The following is a 20,826-nucleotide window of genomic DNA, read 5'->3' as shown; positions in this document are numbered from 1 at the left end:
TGAAACATTTATCAAACTCCTGTTTTCAAATTTGAAATTTTATGTAACCCAAACAAATTGTACCTTCCCAAAACTTTCCACATACCTTCCTTAGAAGTAGCTTTAGTTTTGCATAGCATAGGAAGGGTTAGATAAGATAGATTTGTTGTTTTGGGGGTGGAAACAGTTAACTTGGAAACAACACAGAACTATTAAATGGTCAGAAAAAACAAGTCTTTAATCAGAAAATGGATAAGTCCAATGTTTGACCCTTTGTACTCAGAGTCTGGCCCCACAACTTTTACAGGGTTTTGTATTAGGGTGGAAATTGAGAAGGAACCAAAGTTGCCATATACTTGGGGGAATAAAAATAAGGTAGCACCACTTCTTCCTCCCCTTACCCCAAGTAGTGCTGTTAACAGTGGAGTCTGGTCTAACTGGAGTTGAAAGGGTAAGAAAATTTCCCCCCAGCCCCTTTTCTTTAGATGATGTTCTTTGAAATTCTCCTCCTAACACATTTGAATATGATTGAGTCACTAGTAAAAATCAAGATGTCTATTTATTTGGGTAAAAATGGTTGAATTGTAATGAGGACTGAAGGAAAGAAGAAATCCCTAGCTATTTCCCTATACAGATGATTTTAGGGGATTATAAAAGAGAAAGGTAAACTGAAAGGGCAAAAAAGAAAAAAAAAGAATGAATTAAAAAGACAGGAAAGGTATGCGGCTAGAGAATCAGTTATAAAGGGTAGAGGATTTGATATTCAACCAATGTCCCAAAGCACATTACAGTCTTCTTGGTGGAGATGAAGACCCTGCCATGTGAGGAGCAAGAAGGAACTCCCAAGACGATTCTCACTTGGAAAGTCTCCATAGGGGAAGCTGCCTGGTCTTGGAATTCTCTCACTTTTCACCAGCTCTGCATGTAGGGCAAAGCCTTAATTTCTGCCAGGAAAAAGAGTCTCATACCATTGGGTGTTGGGGCAGGAATTGTGTAGATTTGAGCTTGGAGATGATAGAGAGACACTGCAATTTTCCAAGTAGGGAGGTCAGACCTGAGCTTTGTTAAATTTTTTTATGTGATTGGACTCTATATATTTAAATTGGTCATCATCAGGGATTTAATTTCTAAATCTCAAAATGAATTACTAAAGTCAATGGAATTTATGGTAGTTTATTTACAATAGAGGGAAGATATTAAGAAATGAGAGAGAGAGACAATTCTGGCTTCTTCTGAGCCAGGTGGAAATTCTAAGGCCCTAATCAGGGAAAAAAGTCTCAAGACGATGGGCCCTTCTTGGAGGTTTCCACCTCCAAGTAAAAGAGGTTTTCCTTCTTGGAGGTTTCCACCTCTAAAAGTAAAGCAGTCTGAGGTCTCCTGTGTGAGCTCCTCCAGGGGTCCAGTTCCACAGTCAAGTCCAAGTGTCCATCTTCCAGTCTCTCCTCTGAGTGAGAATTCTTTGATCTAACTTGAATCATATATATATTCTGACCTCTGGTCCTCTTTTTAAAGATCTTTTTCTCTTGTGTCACCTCCCCTAAATTTCACATCTATCAATCACAGCAGACACTTCTCTTTGGGAGTGCCCACTCTTTAGTTCACACTTTCTTTGTGTAAACCTTAAAATTTCTTAGACTTATAAATGTTGGAAATTTCACCATTGGGAAATTTCATACTTGAAAAATTTCCTACTGATAGTCTATTGGAATGTGAACCCCATTGGCATGGGAGGGTCATTCTCCTCCCTACTTAAGATTTCTTTAGGACAGAAACCTTTTGCTGAACAATGGAAAGGGCTTTGACCTATGCTTAAGCATAGAACAGGAAGTTCTTTGAGTCATGATTGATTTTAGAATTGATACAATAGAGATACTTGGAATGACAGAACCAGGTTTTGGAACTTCCAATCTCCACCCTGCTCAGGGTAACAGGATTTAGGAAGGGCTGCAGCAAAGGATCAAGATTTAATTATTTGAGAATATGACCTTCAACAGACATGTGCAAAGCCACAGACCTCTGGGCGGTCCTGGGTTAAGCTAGAGTCACCATTGGCACAGGGAAGACATGGACAGTGATTGGTAGATGTGAGAACTGAGGGGAGGGAACTTGGATGGTTTCCTTAAAGATAGTGGGGTCTGAGGACTGAAGGAGGTTGGAGAGGTTTTGCTCTGAGAGGTTGTGCTCTGAGAAGCTTGCTCTGAAGGAAGCTGGAGGTGGAGGCCCCTGAGACTGTTTCTCCATTTTGGTCACGTGAGTGATAGGGACTGATCTCTTTTCTTTGCCTCAGCTATCTAAGGGCTTGGGCCTTTTGGCCCAGCCTAAACAGAGGGGGTATTTAAAAGCCCTATTCCCTTCTCTCCCTTTTCTCTCTCTCTCTCTCTAATACCTTTCTTCCTCCTGTTTGTAATTAAACTCCATAAAAGGTTGACTGCTGACTTGAGTTTTCATTAAGGAATTACATAGCTGAATTCCTTGGCGACCTTAAATTAATATATATCAGTCTTTTAAAGTGATTTCCTTGTCACATTTGGTTAGATTTTACTTTTTTTGGTTACTTAACACCTTTTTTGGTTAGTTCACCTTTTGTAGTTAGTTAACACCTTTTTGTAGTTAAAATGGGTAGATATACTTCAAATACTGAGTTACCCCCTTTTGGGGATTAAAATCTAAAAATAGACTGTATTACAATTCAATCTTCCCAATAAAGGAAGAGCTAAGTACTTTCATTGTTACAATCAGGGGATTACAATTTAATCTTCACAATAAAGGAAGAGCTAAGTATCTTCATTGTTACAATCAGGGGAGAGCTAAATCCAATCTTCACAGCTTTAGGGGGACAATGTTGGCAGTTGAGTGAAGGATAAACTGGAATGGGGAGGGACTTGTACCAGGAACACTAATAAACAGGTTATTGGAATGTGTGGACTTTGTAAAATTAACATAAAAATGTAACCCCTTACATTTACATGGATATTTAGTCAGAATGCCATGTCATATGATTGGGGACTACATGGGCACCTGGTGTCCTGACTAACTGAAAGGACTGGTAGAAGTCTTTGAGTAGCTGATGATGTGCCTGGAGGTCAGGACTTGTGACCCTGACTGTTCAATCAGAGAGCCCCAGTTGAAGAGCCATCATCTGCCTTATAAGAGTCTAGCCTTAGTGATGTTCTCTGTTTTGGCTGAGTCTTTCCCTGAACATGAACTGGAGCCCAGTCTTTTTTTTTCCCTTCTCTGGAGCAGGTTAATAATAATCCACTTGAACCTTAGCTGAGAACTTGTTCTGGGGAAGTACAGAAGCAGTTTCTTTTTTTAGTTAGGGCAACCTGGTGATTTTCCTTTCTTTCTCACTTTTATAAATCAAATAATAATTTAATATGCATTATCCAAGATTAATTTCAATCATTACAGGATTGAGCTGATCAGTGGCTCCCATAAACCCTCCCTCATCATCACCATCAATTTAGATGGTTCTAGTTCCTTTTTTCCACGCTGATTGGGACAAAAATGACCACCCACCCAAACCCCAATTACAAATCTGGGGTAAGAAGATGACAGTAGAAAAGTTATATTTGTTTTCATGAAAAGGGGGCACTCTCACTCTCACCATCAGTAGTGATGCTCAGAAGTACTGTGTGAACAGGGGTAAGACCCTTGCCATTGAAAATATAAAATCTCAGAGTCTAGAGGCCAAGGACAACATAGACTTTATTAAGCATTCCTGCAAACAGTGAATGCTGAAATGCAGAACAGACTCATACTCTTATCACAAGCCTCCCTCTCCTCCAGTACCTTTCTCTAGGCAGAAATGGGACAGCCCCTGGTCAGTTGCCCTGGGGAAATGCCCATGCCTATCTGAAAAAGAAGACTTTTTATAGTAATCCTGAAGCAAGTGTAAACCTCAAATTTCCTTAGACTTATAAATGTTGGAAATTTCACCATTGGGATATTTCATACTTGGAAAATTTCTTACTGATAGTCTATTGGAATGGGAACCCCATTGGCATGGGAGGTTCCTTCTCTTCCCTTCTTAAGATTACTTTAGGACAGAAACCCTTTGCTGAACAATGGAAAGGACTTTGACCTATGCTTAAGCATAGAACAGGAATTTCTTTGAGTCTTGATTGATTTTAGAATTGATACAATGGAGATACTTGGAATAAATCTCCACCCTATTCAGTCCTAATAGGATTGAGTAAGGGCTGCAGCCTAGATCAAAATTTAATTATTCCAATCTCTACCATACTCAAGTTAACAGGATTTAGAAAGGGCTGTAACAAAGGAGTAAAGATTTAATCATTTGAAAATATAACCTTCAACAGACATGTGCAAAAGCCAGAAACCTCTGGGCGGTCCTGGGTTAAGCGAGAGCCTCCATTGGCATAGGGAAATTGATGAAGAGTGATTGGTAGAGGGGAGAACTGGGAGGAGGAACTTGGAGGTTTTCCTTAAAGATAGGAGGGTCTGGAGACTCGGGGGAGGGGGTTTGAGTTTTTGGTCGGTGTGGTTCCTGGGCTCTGGGGAAGCTTGCTCTGAAGGAAGCTGAAGGTGGGGGCCTCTGAGACTGTTTCTCCATTTTGGACACGTGAGTAATAGGGACTGATCTCTTTTCTTTGCCCCAGCTATCTAAGGGCTTGGGCCTTTTGGCCCAGCCTAAACAGAAGGGGTATTTAAGCCCTATTCCCTTCTCTCCCCTTTCTCTCTCTCTCTATATCTCTAATTCCTTTCTTACTCCTATTGTAATTAAACTCCAAAAAAGGCTGACGGCTGACTTGAGTTTTTCATTTAGGAATTACATAGCTGATTCCTTGGCGACCTTAAATTAATATATATCAGTCTTTTAAAGTGATTCCCTTGTAACACAAGATTTCCCTTCCAAACATTATCCAATCTTTTACTAAATGGACTATGATGTGTCAACTTGGAAATACACAGAACTACTAAAGTAGTCATAAAAACCAAGTCTTTAATCAGAAAAGAGATAGATCCAATTATCCAACACTATCCCAGAGCCAAGCACCAAATACTACACAGAGTTGAATCCCTGGGGCTCTGGGGACAATATCTCTGAGAGGATCACCAAACTACTTGATTCTCTAAAGAATAATAGAACAGAGGGATCTTAAATACCTCGTGGGGAACTGAGTACAGCAAACATACACTGACAGGTTGCAAGCAGGCTTGGGAAAGAGGCTGTAGTCAGAGGCTAGGGTATCAGGGAATGGTCTACTACAATGGATACAAAAAAGGATGGTTCTAGCACAGGTGTTTGTCTTCTTGGGAAGGGATCTCTGATACAATGGAGGAAATTTCTAAGACAAAAAGAGTACTCAACATTTAATTATATCTACTAGTCCCACCTAAACTGGGATCATTGAGTACTTTAAGATCTATAGTTGTCTAAAACAAAGTCAGTCTGGTACGCCCCTTAAGGCATTTTCCCAAGGGTCAGGAGCAAAACTTGGGTTTCCCAGATTTCAAGTTGACAGGTGAAACTTTGATCTTTAAATCTCTTACAAAGACAATGATAAACCACAGCACTGACTTAGACACTATTCTTCACCACCATTCAGTTACTTTGTAAAATATGGTAGTTATTTCTTTTTCTTTCCTTCTTCTTTCATTTATTTTTGACATTTGATTCTTTAAAATGTTGAGGTCCAGGGGTAGCTAAGTAGACTGAGAGCCAGGCCTAGAGATGGGAGGTCCTAGGTTCAAATCTGACCTCAAGATACTTCCTAGCTGTATGACCCTGGACAAGTCAATTAACCCCTATTGCCTATCTCTTATTGCTCTTCTGCCTTAGAACCAATACACAGTATTGATTCTAAGATGGAAAGTAAAGGTTTAAAAAACATTTTTATGAGTTCCAAATTCTCTCCCTTCCTTCAGCCTCTTCCCCAACCACTGAGAAGGCAAGCAATAGGATACCCATTCTATAAAGTCAAGCACAGTAGATTTCCACATTAGCTTCCCCAAATAAAATAAAATCAAGAAAAATAGAGATTGAAAAACAATAGACTTCTATCTGCCCTCAAAGTTCATCAATTTTTTTCTCAGGAGGTAGATAGCACTTTTTAGCATGGGTCCTTTAGAATTGTCTATGCTATTTATCAAACTAGCTAAACCTTTCACAGTTGATCACCAGTGCAATATTGCTTTTGTCATATGTAATGTTTTCCTGGTTCTATTCCCTTTACTTTGCATCAATCCCTATAAGCTTTCCCAGATCATTTCTCGTAGCATATTACCATCATATGCCACAACTTGTTCAGTCATTTCCCAACTGGCTAGCAAGCCTTCCATTTTCAATCCTTTGCGACCACAAAAAGACCCTCTGTAAATATTTTTGTAGTTATGGGTTCATTTTCATTTTCTTTGATCTTTCTGGGATAAAAACCTAGTGGTGATATAGCTGGGTCAAAGGATACATAAAGTTTGATAGCTTTTTGGCCATAGTTCCAAATTACTCTCCAGAATGATTGGACCAGTCCATAACTCCACCAACAGTTTAGTGAACCTGTTTTTCCACATTCTTCTAGTATACATAATTTTCCTTTTCTGTCATGTTAGCCAATCTGATAAGCATGATGTGGTATTTGGAGGTTGTTTTAATTTGTGTTTCTCTAACAAATTATGATTTAGAACAATTTTCCTCATGGCTGGATAACTTTGATTTCTTCTCAAAACTGCCTGCCTGTTCAAATTCTATGACCATTTATCACTTAGGACTTGGGGAATTTTTTCTTCCTATATTTAAATACTCATCATACCTCAAGATCATAAAAGTTATTAGAAGGTTATTTTTCTTTCCCTGGTTTTAATGGGCTCTACAAGGGCTCTACAAGACTGAGAGTTCCCAGGGCTATTCACTGTACAGTGTTCTCTCCACTAGGTACCTTGTTTTCCTAGCATCAAGAATTCATTTGTAACCAGAAAATCAGTGATGGCTTAATCAATGTGGAGTAAAATTTTTAGAAACAAGGCAGTGATTTTATAGTAAGAATTCAGTCCCAGGCAAAAGTCTCTGAATGTAACCAGGTTAAGAATGTAGTCCCAGAATAATACTTGAGTTATTACTGAAAGTATGTGTTATCAGGTGAATCATGTCTGTTATCCTATTAATAGTAAATGAACTACTATGTTGATCATAAAGTATTACTTTTAGATTATATAGATTATAAGCCAATGTCTTACACCATTAAAAAACATACTCTGGATAAGCTATTTCATACAGAAAGCAGGAGGTCACACAGGGGCCAAGCAAAACTACAGCCTAGAAGGAGGCAGAAGGAGAGCAGCTCTCAGACCGTTGGGACCAAACAGAGATAGGGGGTCTCCTGCAAGGGAGGAGGGTGATAGGGGAGGGGGAGGTAGTGAATAGGAAGCTATAAAAGTGGGAGTGTTTTTTTTTAAAGGGGTATCAGGTTTTGAACTGGGAGGAAACCTACAGAAAACCTGGCCATGTGATTTCTCTGTCACCAAAAAAAAAAAAAAGTCAGAGCTTTACCCAAAAGGGTCTAATTTCTACAAATTCAATGATTAATACATGTAGGACACTATACTTGGGCACTTCAGAGGACAACACAGATGTAACTGGAATAGCAGTGAACCAGGAAAGCTGAGCTATATATATATAGTGATCTGCATACAGTAGGCACTTAATACAAGTTTGAACTGAATTCCCTGTTCTTAACACTTTTTACCTGGGTTAACATGGACACTCAGGAACATCTAGGTGGTAGATTATAGAGTGCAGAGTCTTGAGGCAGGAAGACTTGATTTCAAATATGTCCTCAGTCACTAGCTATATGACCCTTGGCAAGTCACTTAACCTGTCTGCCTCACTTCCTCACTTGCAAAAAGAAGATCATAATGGTACCTACATTCTCAGAATAGCTGGGAGGGTAAAATGAAATAACTGTAAAGCACTTAATATAGACCCTGGCACATAGTAGATACTTATCAACATTTATTTCAGCCTTACATGTGCACTTATTTGTTTGAACTAGAAGAAATAATAAAATTTATTTGGAAGAACAAAAGGTCAAGAATAGCAAAGGAATTAATGAAAAAGGATGTCTAGTATTACCAGATTTTAAAATATATCTTAAAGCAGTAATTATCAAAACCTGGCTAAGAAATAGAAAAGTAGGTCGGAGGTACAGAGCAGACACATAACAAAAATAATAAACTTTTTTATTTTTAATTTTATGTATGTGTCACATACATAAAATTAAAAAATACTGAACTTATGTTTGAAAAAAGTAAAGATCCAAGCATTTGGTTTAAAAAGTCATTATTTGTTAAAAATTGTTGAGAAAACTGGAAAGCACTCTTGCAGAAAATAGATTATAGATCAATATCTTTTACACCATTTACCAAGATATAGTCAAAATGGATACATGACCTAGGCACAAAGGGAGGTATCATAAGCAAAATAGAAGACTGGGGAAGATATTATCTATCAGATTTATAGATAGGAGAATTTTTTTTAACCCTTACCTTTCATCTTAGAATCAATATGTGTGTTGGTTCCAAGGCAGAAAAGTGGTAAGGGCTGGGCAATGGGGTGATGACTTGCCCAGGGTCACACAGCTAAGAAGTGTCTAAGGCTACCTTCCCTCTCCAGACTTGACTCTCTGTCCACTGAACCACCTACCTGGCCCATGCAATACTTTTCAAAAGAAGCCAGTTAAGAGAGGCACCCATTTCATCAATAGTTGTCATCCTGTGCCTGTCCACACCTAAACACCACACATATAATAAATCCCTATTTCTCAACCTCAACATCTGTGCAATATGTAGTTTTCAGTTGCCTGGGAAACTGCATGGCCAGGGAAGAAGTTAAGGTTCATAAGATATGACTCAGTATTACCAAAGTTCTTGCCCTAGAGTTACAGATGCTCTGGGAAATGGGAAGGCTCAGGGGAAATGAAAGTACAGACATCACAGGGTTGTTGTAACTGTCTTTGATGATGGGGCCTTGAGACTGCGACACCATGTAAATGGACTTAAGTGTGTGGAAGGGAAGCTGAAAGAGGTCAGATAGATAGAACCACCAGAAAGAGAGAGTCCATATCATGATAAATAGAACTGAGTATACTTTTTTATAAAGGTGTGCATTGAAATAGATGGATAGTCTGGATGGTTGTCGTAGATGGTGAGATACCAAGGTGCTCACAGTGAGCCACCTCACAAGGCCAGCTCCCTGCTCATACTCCCAGACAGATTTTCAAAGAGGACAAGGATTTATTTAAATACAGTAAAATGGAGGGAAGGATTAAGAAATAGGTTTCCCTAAATCTAAGGGTTCTAGAAAAATTCCCACCACTACAATCCTCACATGGAGATTTCTTCATTTGTCTTCAAGCTCCTTAGATCCCTACTCTGTCTGTCTAAATTTCCCAGGACTATCTGACTACCTGCCACTATTAATCCTTCCAGATAACTTCAGGTAAGATATAAAGTCCTTCAGAGTAGTTTTGAGGTGAACTCTTTATGTCAGGGTTGGGCCTTCAATGGTTTCAGGCCTTCCCACAACAATTTACTGGCTTGCTGGCACAGATCTTCAGAGTAGCAGGACACACTCTCTCAGTAAGCACTTTTTGGATCTCAAGGGGGATGATGGATTTCTCCAAATAGGAACACCAGAGTTGTTCATGGATAGGAAACCAAAACCCTGATTGGGCTCACAGAGGTAACAAGTGGGGGGAAATATCCGGCTCCAAACCATTACAGCAACAGGAAGTCAAAGAGACCCTCAGTCACTCCTGGTGTCCAATTTGATATGTTCCCCATGTTCCAGAATTCAGCCTCTATAGATCCAGCACATGCAGTCAGATCCGGTAGGCTTCTTTCCGTAAAATCCTGTTTCCTGTTTGCACCCATTTCTCTCCTTTCCTGATTAGAGCATGCATGGATATATCTTCTCTACCAAGTAATATAACCTTATTTACATTGTTCAGAGAAAGTTACAAAGTCACAGTTACAAAATTCTAAGAATCAAGTATATCAATCAAATATATTCTTATGCACATGATGAAAACACAAATTATGACAATGAGAATTTAATCGTACCAACAACAGATGTTTATTTCTCCTCCCTTCTGTGGACCAGGAAGGAGGGATTACTGACATGGGCACTGTACTCCAGAAACCCAGGCTAACTATTATCAGGGAAACTCCCTTGCCTTTGCATCCTTTTGACTCTTAACCTAGAAACACCCAATGACCCCACCCAGGGTCCTGAGATCTTTACCCTCTTTTGTCCTCTAGATTTAAGATGGACAAAGAAATGAACCTTTATGCCTCCAGGCAGACCCCAGCCAGATGGCCACCCCACCTCACCAAATGCCTGAGGGACTAACACTCTATAGGTCACATCCACACCATGACATAGCATCTGTTGTAAAAATATAAAATCCCCAGAACTGATGTCGTCTGGGGGACAGCCTTTCCATCCATGCTGTCCCCATGGAGGAACAGCCTTTCCTTTCATGCTGTCCTCCCAGAAACTGCTCCCCATCTTGCTGTCCCACCTTGCTATCCTCCTGGCCACTCTCAACATTACTTTCTAAATTAATAAATTTCTCTTTTTGTTTTTAAACCAAGTTTTGGAGTCTTGCATTCTTGCAAAAGGTATCCTTCCCGAACACCAAAGGTATCCTTTCCTGCCCATAACATTTTGATGCCCAACATTTTTGGCTCTCCTGAAAGCTACTCCTATACCCTGGATCCCTGGATCATCCACGAGGACACAGCTTCTCAGGTAGGAAGGAGCCTTTTCTTTTGTTAGGGTCCGGGTTGTCGCCCACCACCACGGAAGACCAATAGACAGTGCAATCAGGCAAAAGGGTCGATTATTGATCTGGTGCGCACCAGGGGAGCTCAGCACAGGAGTCCTCCCCCACCAGGGGACTCAGTACAGAGTTCCAACTGTAGTTCGTGAATCCAGAAGTTTAAATACCTACTACCCCCCCAACATGTATGGCCATCAAGTTCTTATCTGGTACGTACTATTGCTGGAACCTTGAAATGTTTATGTCTTCTGCTGGGGGTCTGCTTAGCCCCTAAGTTCTTATCTGGTACATACTGCTATTGATTGGGACCTTGGCATGTTTATGTCTGCTTACGGGTGTTCTAAACCTCCATGGCCGAGCAGTTGGGGGTCTGCTCAAACCTCCCTTATTCCCCACTTCTTTTTCTCTTAGGGGTGTAAAATTGAGATTTGAACTCTGGACTTCAATCCCCACAAGCCCTTGCTCCACTTCCCCAGAATGCTTTGTAATCTCACGCAATTCTGAGGTGGGCCAAGATCAAGGAAGGATTTAAGCTGATGGCAAAGGCTTTTGGGCTCTTTTTTTTTGAACTTCCATTTTGGAGCAGACGTGGCTCTCCCCATAATGTAGGTGAGGTCTTGTCTAGGCCTCTGGCCTAGGCACGTTTTCCTTATCCTGTATTTTCTTTAATCCTTAACTTTAATAAACCTCTAAAAAAATATAATACTCCTTGCAGAGAGAAACTAATTTCTACCTGCCTCAGTCTCCCCTAAATTTTAACTGTTACAGGGGGTAGAGGGAAAGTCCGCCCGCTGAGACAGCTCATAGCCCTCAGCCCGGGGTTCGATGGTGGCTAGGGGTTGATACTCTTGTAGGAGGGCCAACACCTGGATGGCATCCAGGAGGTCTTTCACGAACTGAATAAGGCAGTTGAAAATGCAGAGTCCAAATGTTAAGAGTAGGATTGAGATTATAAGGGGTCTTATAAGGGACATGACTAGGGTAGTGAGCCAGGGAGAAGAGTTAAAAAGGTGGGTGTACCAGGGGTTAGCAGTTTCTCTCTCCTATGTGTGGTGTCATGTATTCTTTTTGCTAGCTGTCTCCCCACTGTTACAAGGGAATCACTTTAAAAGACTGATATATATTAATTTAAGGTCGCCAAGGAATCAGCTATGTAATTCCTAAATGAAAAACTCAAGTCAGCCGTCAGCCTTTTTTGGAGTTTAATTACAATAGGAGCAAGAAAGGAATTAGAGATATAGAGAGAGAGAGAAAGGGGAGAGAAGGGAATAGGGCTTAAATACCCCTTCTGTTTAGGCTGGGCCAAAAGGCCCAAGCCCTTAGATAGCTGGGGCAAAGAAAAGAGATCAGTCCCTATTACTCACGTGTCCAAAATGGAGAAACAGTCTCAGAGGCCCCCACCTTCAGCTTCCTTCAGAGCAAGCTTCCTCAGAGCCCAGGAACCACACCGACCAAAAACTCCACCCTCCTCCAGTCTCCAGACCCTCCTATCTTTAAGGACACCATCCAAGTTGCCTCCCCTCAGTCCTCACATCTACCAATCACTCTTCATCAATTTCCCTGTCAATGGAGGCTCTCGCTTAACCCAGGACCGCCCAGAGGTTTCTGGCTTTTGCACATGTCTGTTGAAGGTCATATTTTTCAAATGATTAAATCTTTACTCCTTTGTTACAGCCCTTTCTAAATTCTGTTAACTTGAGTATGGTAGAGATTGGAATAATTAAATTTTGATCTAGGCTGCAGCCCTTACTCAATCCTATTAGGACTGAATAGGGTGGAGATTTATTCCAAGTATCTCCATTTTATCAATTCTAAAATTAATCAAGACTCAAAGAAATTCCTGTTCTATGCTTAAGCATAGGTCAAAGTCCTTTCCATTGTTCAGCAAAGGGTCTCTGTCCTAAAGTAATCTTAAGAAGGGAAGAGAAAGAACCTCCCATGCCAATGGAGTTCCCATTCCAATAGACTATCAGTAAGAAATTTTCCAAGTATGAAATATCCCAATGGTGAAATTTCCAACATTTATAAGTCTAAGGAATTTTGAGGTTTACACCACTGCTTCTGGTAAGTAAGTCCTGACATCTGGCAGGCCCAGCCATCCATAGGGGAACCACACAGCCTTCAGGAGGGCCAGAATCTCAGGCCCCACCTGGTTCAGTTCCCCCTGCCGTCCTATCTCCTCCCCTCTCCAAGTATCTAAGGGGAAAGGGGCGAAGGTCCAAGTCTTCTGTAGCTTCTTCACTGCTGAGAATGGGTGTAGAGCTGTCCCTGCCTATGGTCAGGAGCGAGGGGGAGGGGAATAGAGATGGGGAGGGAAAGGCTGCAGACACAGGGTCTTTAGGGGCTTGTCCTCAGTGAATGCCCGGGTCCCACGTCGGTGGAGACCTGCTTGGAGATCTGAAGGGTGTCCAGCCACTGCTTCCCCCGATTGGCAGACAGGTCACAAGGGGGAGAGTGTACTCTCCCCAAGATAGAAGTGTACTGGGGAAAATACTAGAACAGCAGATAGAAACAAAACATTAGTACAACAGTAATTGGCATCACACATTTGCATTTGGGTATCTTAGCCAACAGACTTCATCTTCAGAAGACATCTTCTGACAGGAACAGATCTCTTTAGGAAATCAGATTCCTGAGTTGTTTGCAGAGTTGGTATGTGATGTTTCTGTTAAAGAATACGCCTTTTGCAAAGTACACATTAACTATAACATCTATAAACACTGGTGTAACAATATTTAATAGATGAATTTCCTTATCCCAGAGGCTGGGGAAATTCAAGAAAGCTTTGAGCTATATTTCCAAGCTCAAGATCCAAACTTCAACTGTGGTAAATTAAGGCTGCAAATACAAGCCATCTATGAGTAAACTTCACCTACTTCTCAAAGTATGTTTCTAACAATTTGAGAATTTCAATTATTAGGATTGTTTGGGGAAATGGAAACTTTAATATCACAATTTGCATCATGTGCTAATCATGGGATATTGTTACCAAGGCAAATATGTCCTCAGGACTGCTGTAACCCCCATCTTTTGGGTGATATCTTTGTGGGACCTCTTTCGTGCTCTCTCTCTCCCATCAGCCCCAGATCAGTCTGGCCGCTGGAGTTTGGGGTCTATCTGTTAGCTTCCCCTTCCATACTGGAAGACGTTCTGGTGTGTGGGAAGTCTTGCCTCAGTATTAAACTGAGTGCTCTTGGTCGGGCAACCTCTGTGGATGCACAGTTGTTGACCCTCCAGTGTGGAATTGGTCATCCCGCATCTAAATGGGACAGAGACAGAGAGTACCCTGAGATTCCTCTTTGGGGTGTATACTTTAAAATTGGAAAAAGTGGCACTAAAGAAAAAAGCAACCAATTTCTTTTTGTAATGTTGACTGGCCACATTACATCTTTGGTAAGCAAGAGGCATGGCCTATCCATGGAACCCTAAATTTTTAATACCATTTTTTTCAGCCTGAGGTAAAGCCAGATAGGGACTAGCCAACCCAATTAAGACAAAGGGAGAAGCATGCTTGTAGGCCTCTCCTGTTGGGAAGAGATCAAGTCTAAGCAGCCTCAGAGAAAATTCAGTTGGATTTTTTGTTTGTTTTCTCTCATGTTAAATAGCTGAGCAACATCAAAAAAAATGATGAAGAAATTGACTTTTTTATTACCCTAAGTTCTAACATCAAGTGGCAATTGGGCATATTGTAAGGACAGAAGCTCCTTATCTTTTAGATTTATTCCTTCACCAGGCTCCCAGTTCTCCAAAACTCTGCTCTTTACTTGGATTTTAAGGCAAGGGTCCGCCTAAAAACCCAGGCTGAGATGGGGAAGAAGGAAACCGGGAAGCTTATCAGTTCACTGATCAGATCTACCTTCTCCTCTACTGCAGAGAGGAAGGGGGTTGATTCTGAACAGAGAGACAACTGGTGAGAAAGCCCTATTTTGGGGATTTTTAAATGTCTTACACTTTTAAACTAATGACTTACACTTTTAAAAGGTATTTTTCAACTTGTAGAACATCCTATTAATTATCTTCTGTTTTGAGGTAAACAGGGAGAGATAAGAAGACCTGATAAATCTCCTTTCCCTGTCTGCTTGCCAGAAGGAAGTAATGCTTAAATCTGCCTATTAGAGGTATTTATTGGCATTTTATTTCAAAATTGTGATCATGTATTTATGTGGGTTTTAAAAATAACATCCTAATTTTAATTTTATAACACAGTGAAATTTCAGTTTGTATAGAAAAACCAAGGATAGGTTTTGTAAAATAGGTTTTAGCAGTGTTTAAACCTACCAAAAATGGGTTTTTGTTTAAAATTATAAAATGGTTTTCATCCCAATGTATTAAAGTTGGACTAACTTTATTATTACATTTAACTTCTTTGTCTTGAAAATAGATAATCATCCTGCTTGTCAAAAGGCTTGCTTTAAGGTTTATTGTCCTTAAAAGGTTTCAAATCTCTAAATTTAAAATAGGTCCTGTAATACTAAATGCTTTATGAAATTTTTTTGAAATGTTATGTGAGTTGAAATATGTATTTTAAATATTATTTGTATGTAAACAAAAGCTCATTGTAAACCTGACTCTACCATAGATTTTGTTCAATATTCAGTGGTTACCTCAGTATGCAGATTTGTGAAGAAAGAATGGAAGTTGTGTTCTGCCTTTTAAGAAGAGGGTTTTGAAGAAAAAGAGAGAGAAAGAGAGAGAGAAGATGAAAGAGAACAGATAGATGTTCTGCTCTCATAACTGGATCTTTAACTTAGGGATAATTTCTAGAATTGATGTATGTGGAAAATCACAAATAATTCTGGAATTTCTCTGAAAATTCCTTAGGGAGATTCCTGACTAATCTTGTCTTAGTTCCTTCAGATGGCCTAAGATCAGGATTTGATCTAGCCCAGATTTGATATTACTATAGAGCTAATGAATTCAACATTCCTGTTCAGGTCTTTTGACTAAATTGTGATAAATTAATTATTGCCAAAATATGTAAGAATAATTGCTATGATGTAGACTCATAGGCTTTAAGGAATCCTTAGAGAGGGCAAATGGTCAGAAAAGTTTGTTTGAGGGTATGGAAATTTGTTTCTGGTCTGCTGATAAGCAGAATTTCACTGAGCTGTAATGGGTGAGACTTGTCCTTTAAGGAAAAAAGAAGGCTTCTGGGATCCAGTGACAAGTGCTCTAAGGAGAGAGAAAGTCCTAGGATGGTTATAGAGAAGTCAGCCCAAGGCTCACTTTGGACTGAATTTTCCTGACCATCTAGGCTGCTGATCCTTGAGTGAAACAATGGCAGTGACAGCATTGCTTGGTACACGAAGCCACTCAATGTGTCCTTTGTGACATGAGGAGATATTTTCCCTTTCTGGGCCTTCTTCCTTCGTGACAATTCCCATAATTAGCACATAATACAAATTGGAAAATTAAAGTTTCCATTTCCCCAAACAACCTATCAGGTTAATAATTGAACATTCTCAAACTGTTAGGAACATACTTTGAGAAGTAGGTGAAGTTTATTAATTGATGGCTTGTATTTGCAGCCTTAATTGAAGTTTGGATCTTGAGCTTGGAATAGCTCAAAGCTCTCCTGAATTTTCCCCAGAATCTGGAGTAAAGAAATTCATCTGTAAAATATTGTTACTCCAGTGTTTATAGATGTTATAGTTAATGTGTACTTTGCAAAAGGATATTCTTTAACAGAAACATCACATACCAACTCTGCAAACAACTCAGGAATCCAATTTCCTAAAGGGATCTATTCCTGTCAGAAGATGGTTTCTGAAGATGAAGTCTGATGGCTAAGATACCCAAATGCAAACGTGTAATGCCAATTGCTAGTGTACTAATTTTCCTTGTTTCTATCCCCCTAGTCCTGGTTTCTAAACTTCTATCTTAGGGGCTTACTCTCCCCTTGTGACCAGTCTGCTGATCAGGGGAAGCAGTCGCTGGACATCCTTCACATCTCCAAGCAGATTCCCAGCTACCTAGGACCCAGGCATTCACTGAGGACATGTCCCTAAGACCCTGTGCCCACAGCCTTTCCTTCCCTGTTATCTTCAACCCCTTTTACTTTAGCTCTTAACTACCTGACCATTGTAAAGATTAAAATTTAGGGGAGATGGAGAGACTGAGGCAGGTAGAAATTAGTTTCTCTCTGCAAGGAGTATTATATTTTTAGAGGTTTATTAAAGGTTAAAGATTAAAGAATATACAAGTAAGAAACATGTGCCTAGGCCAGAGGCCTAGACAAAATAACCTCACATCACGCAAGAGACGCACCTGCTCCAAAATGGAAGTCCAAAAAGCGCCGAGAGAGAGAGAGAGAGAGCCTCAAAAGCTCAGCTTAATCAGCTTAAATACCTTCTCGATCTTGGCCCAGGTGAGATTACAAGGCATTCTGGGGAAGTGGAGCAAAGGCTCGTGGGGATTATAGTCCTGTATTCGAGTCTATTTTTTACACCATAACTATTTCTTTCCTTAAATTTTGGGTCTTCTATGTTTTAAATCATGCATACCCAGCCAGCTGGACATATAATTCTCTGATTCATCTCTCTAGTTGCTTCTAGGGTAAAAGCTCTCATGGGAGTCACCCAGATGCCAGATACCACCATAACCATTCCAGCCTGATGCTCTGGACATGGCCTACAGTCAATACCTCTCTCTCCTAATAGATAGGCAGGGACATCTCTATGCCCTTTCTCAGCTGTAAAGAAGTTACAGAAGACTGAGACCACCTTCCCTTTTCCCTTACATATTAGGAGAAGGGGGAGATGACAGGGGCACTGTACCCCAGAAGCCCAGGCGAACTATTATCAGGGAAACTCCCTTGCCTTTGCATCCTTTTGACTCTTAACCTAGAAACACCCAATGACCCCACCCAGGGTCCTGAGATCTTTACCCTCTTTTGTCCTCTAGATTTAAGATGGACAAAGAAATGAACCTTTATGCCTCCAGGCAGACCCCAGTCAGATGACCACCTCACCCCACCAAATGTCTGAAGGACTAACACTCTATAGGTCACATCCACACCATGACATAGCATCTGTTGTAAAAAGTATAAAATCCCCAGAACTGATGTCGTCTGGGGGACAGCCTTTCCATCCATGCTGTCCCCATGGAGGAACAGCCTTTCCTTTCATGCTGTCCTCCCAGAAACTGCTCCCCATCTTGCTGTCCCACCTTGCTATCCTCCTGGCCACTCTCAACATTACTTTCTAAATTAATAAATTTCTCTTTTTGTTTTTAAGCTAAGTTTTGGAGTCTTGCATTCTTGCAAAAGGTATCCTTCCCGAACACCAAAGGTATCCATTCCCACCCATAACATTACTTCATCTAGAATTGCTAGGAACATGGGTAGAACAACAAAATCCACTATAATTCTAGATTGTAATATGCAGTCCATTACATTTATATGAACAAATTCTAAATATAAAGGGTCAAGAACTTTCTTGTAAAAAGTAGGGCCATTTTCATTGAGGTAAGGGTGAAGGGAGTGGGGAAGCAGTGTGCTGAAATTTAGGTTTTCTGCTTAAGGAAACTTGGAGGCAGATCTGACCAGAAGAATTTAGCCATTAAACAATTTTAGCAAGCTTAAGTACTATTCGCCTAAACTGATTACAATTTGTGTGTGTCAATAAACAACCATGAATGACTTAGCTATTATCAGCAAAACAATGACTTAAGATAATATCAAAGGACTCATGATAAAAACTGCTAGCTATATCCACAGAAAGTACTGATGGGAGTCTGAATGTAGATCAAAGTATTATTAAGAAAAAATTTTAGGTTTGGCGTTCAAAAAGTTAACTCCTGCAAAGCTGCCTCTTGCTTTGGAATTTATTACAAGCAGTGGGGTGTTGCAAGGCAAAGTTCTGTGGAATGTTGAAAGAGGTTTTTTTGAGCCAACTGCTTTTCCTGAGTGCTCTGATACACTGGAGCTTGGCAGAATAGGAAGCTTTTTCCTCTGGAGCTTTTCGCATTTTCCCTGTGCCAGTTAGGGAACACCAATATTTTTTTATTTTATTTTATTTAGTCAATTTAGAACATTATTTCTAGGTTACAAGAATCATATTCTATCCCTCCCTTCCCTACCCCCACCCTTCCCATAGCCCATGCGCAATATGTGTCCTTGATCAGAACCTATTTCCATGTTATTGATGTTTCCATTAGGATGTTCATTTAGTGTCTATATCCCCAATCATATCCCCCTCAACCCATGTAGTCAAGCAGTTGTTTTTCTTCTGTGTTTCTACTCCCACCGTTTTCCCTCTGAATGTGGATAGTGTTCTTAATTGTAAGTCCCTCTGAATTGTTCTGGATCATTGCATTGCTGCTAGTAGAGAAGTCCACTACATTCAATTGTGACACAGTATATCAGTCTCTGTGTACAATGTTCTCCTGGTTCTTCTCCTCTCCTTCTGCATCAATTCCTGGAGGTTGTTCCAGTTCATATGGAATTCCTCTAGTTCATTGTTCCTTTGAGCACAATAGTATTCCATCACCAATATATACCACAATTTGTTCAGCCATTCCCCAATTGAAGGACATCCCTTCATTTTCCAGTTTTTTGCCACCACAAAGAGCACAGCTATGAATATTCTTATACATGTCTTTTTCCTTATTATCTCTTTGGGGTACAAACCCAGCAGTGCTATGGCTGTATCAAAGGGCAGACAATCTTTTATCGCCCTTTGGGCATAGTTCCAAATTGCCCTCCAGAATGATTGGATCAATTCACAACTCCACCAGCAATGCATTAATGAGGGAATACCAATATCAACATTTAGTGACTGTGTGACTGTGATCTGAGAGATATTACCAACTGAGAAAGAAGCAAAGATCTTTCTTTCCTGGTCTTTGTGATCCTGACCATGTGAAGATAGATCCTTGGCCCAAGTCGCCCAGAAGACATTTTGCCACCACCACCACCACCACCACCACCACCACCACCACCAGGGCCCATCTTGGAGGCATTATACAAGTTCATCGATAAGAATCAATAATAATCAAGCAACATTTCCATTGAGCAACTTTGGGCACATTTATAAAATCAATTTGTAAAGCTTCAAATGTAAAGGTTAAAACTTAGGGGAACTGATAGAGGTAGAAATTAGTTTCTCTCTGCAAGGAGTTTTATATTTTTAGAGGTTTATTTAAGATTAAGAACTTAAGAAAAATACAAGTAAGAAAGACACGTGCCAGGTGGGCTGAGAGGCCCAATTCAATTTCACTCACATCATGAGACACGTCTGCTTGCCAGCAGAGATGGCGAAGACCCTTTAAATCATAATTTGCTCTCGACCCAGGTGAGAATTCAGTGAGATTACAAAGCATTCTGGGGAAGTGGAGCAAGGACTTTTGGGGACTGAAGTCCTGGATTCAAGTCTCCATTTTTACATAAATGGGAGATAAGCTAGAGGGTGACCACCATATGCAACCTTTCTAAAAACATGTTGATTAAAAGCCAAACATTCAGGACAACCCACAGTGATTCTGAGAAGCTACCAATGTGGTTCCAGATGCTATTAAGCCCCTTCTTATTGTAACCACAATTCCTCATGCACAATAGTGACCACCTGCATGTACTACCAAACGCAGGCCTATTACTAACATTTTTTTGGAAGAGATGGCTTGCCTTCCCCACTACATACCCAGATCCCTGATGCCTGCTTAGCATCATACTGCTTAATCCAAGTGTCCACTTCCTTGTCTTCATAGATGTCCTGTCCAATTTCCTTTGGGGAGAACAGAGTCTTTACCTGTATCAGGTTTCTTTTCTGTAGTAGCCAGCATCATGGTGATCTTTGGCTGCTGACTTAGCAGCTAAAATCAGCTCTTTTGTTTCCTCTGGACACAGGATCACTTTCCTTTTTGTGTGCTGAACAATGTAAGATGGCCAAGACTCTGGGCAATTATACAGTTTCTAACAAGTCCTTTATGAGATCAGAGTGGGCTACCTATTTTCTGGTGGAGGTGAGGAAGTCCCTTTGTAACTACAGCATTCCAGTGGCATGACATCCCAATAGCATAACTAGAATCTGAGTAGATGTTAACAGTC

General features: G+C 40.4%; 1 protein-coding gene across 1 annotated transcript in view; it reads right to left on the bottom strand.

Moving 5' to 3' along the window:
- The window catches only part of LOC100029559 (intelectin-1-like), a 39,179-nt gene extending 19,424 nt beyond the window's left edge, over window positions 1-19,755 (bottom strand). The window contains exons 1-2 of the mRNA XM_056814632.1: window positions 19,639-19,755; window positions 11,548-11,677 (exon numbers count right to left, since the gene is read on the bottom strand). Coding sequence (XP_056670610.1) covers window positions 11,548-11,677; window positions 19,639-19,755 — 247 coding nt within the window. The remainder of the gene's footprint in view (window positions 1-11,547; window positions 11,678-19,638) is intronic.
- Between the last annotated feature and the right edge of the window lie 1,071 nt (window positions 19,756-20,826).

The sequence above is a fragment of the Monodelphis domestica genome, chromosome 2 (genome assembly GCF_027887165.1).
Source record: "Monodelphis domestica isolate mMonDom1 chromosome 2, mMonDom1.pri, whole genome shotgun sequence".
In the NCBI taxonomy this organism is placed as follows: Eukaryota; Metazoa; Chordata; class Mammalia; order Didelphimorphia; family Didelphidae; genus Monodelphis; species Monodelphis domestica.
The sequence above is the reverse complement of the archived record's forward strand: the minus strand, read 5'-3'. Positions and strand labels throughout refer to the sequence as shown.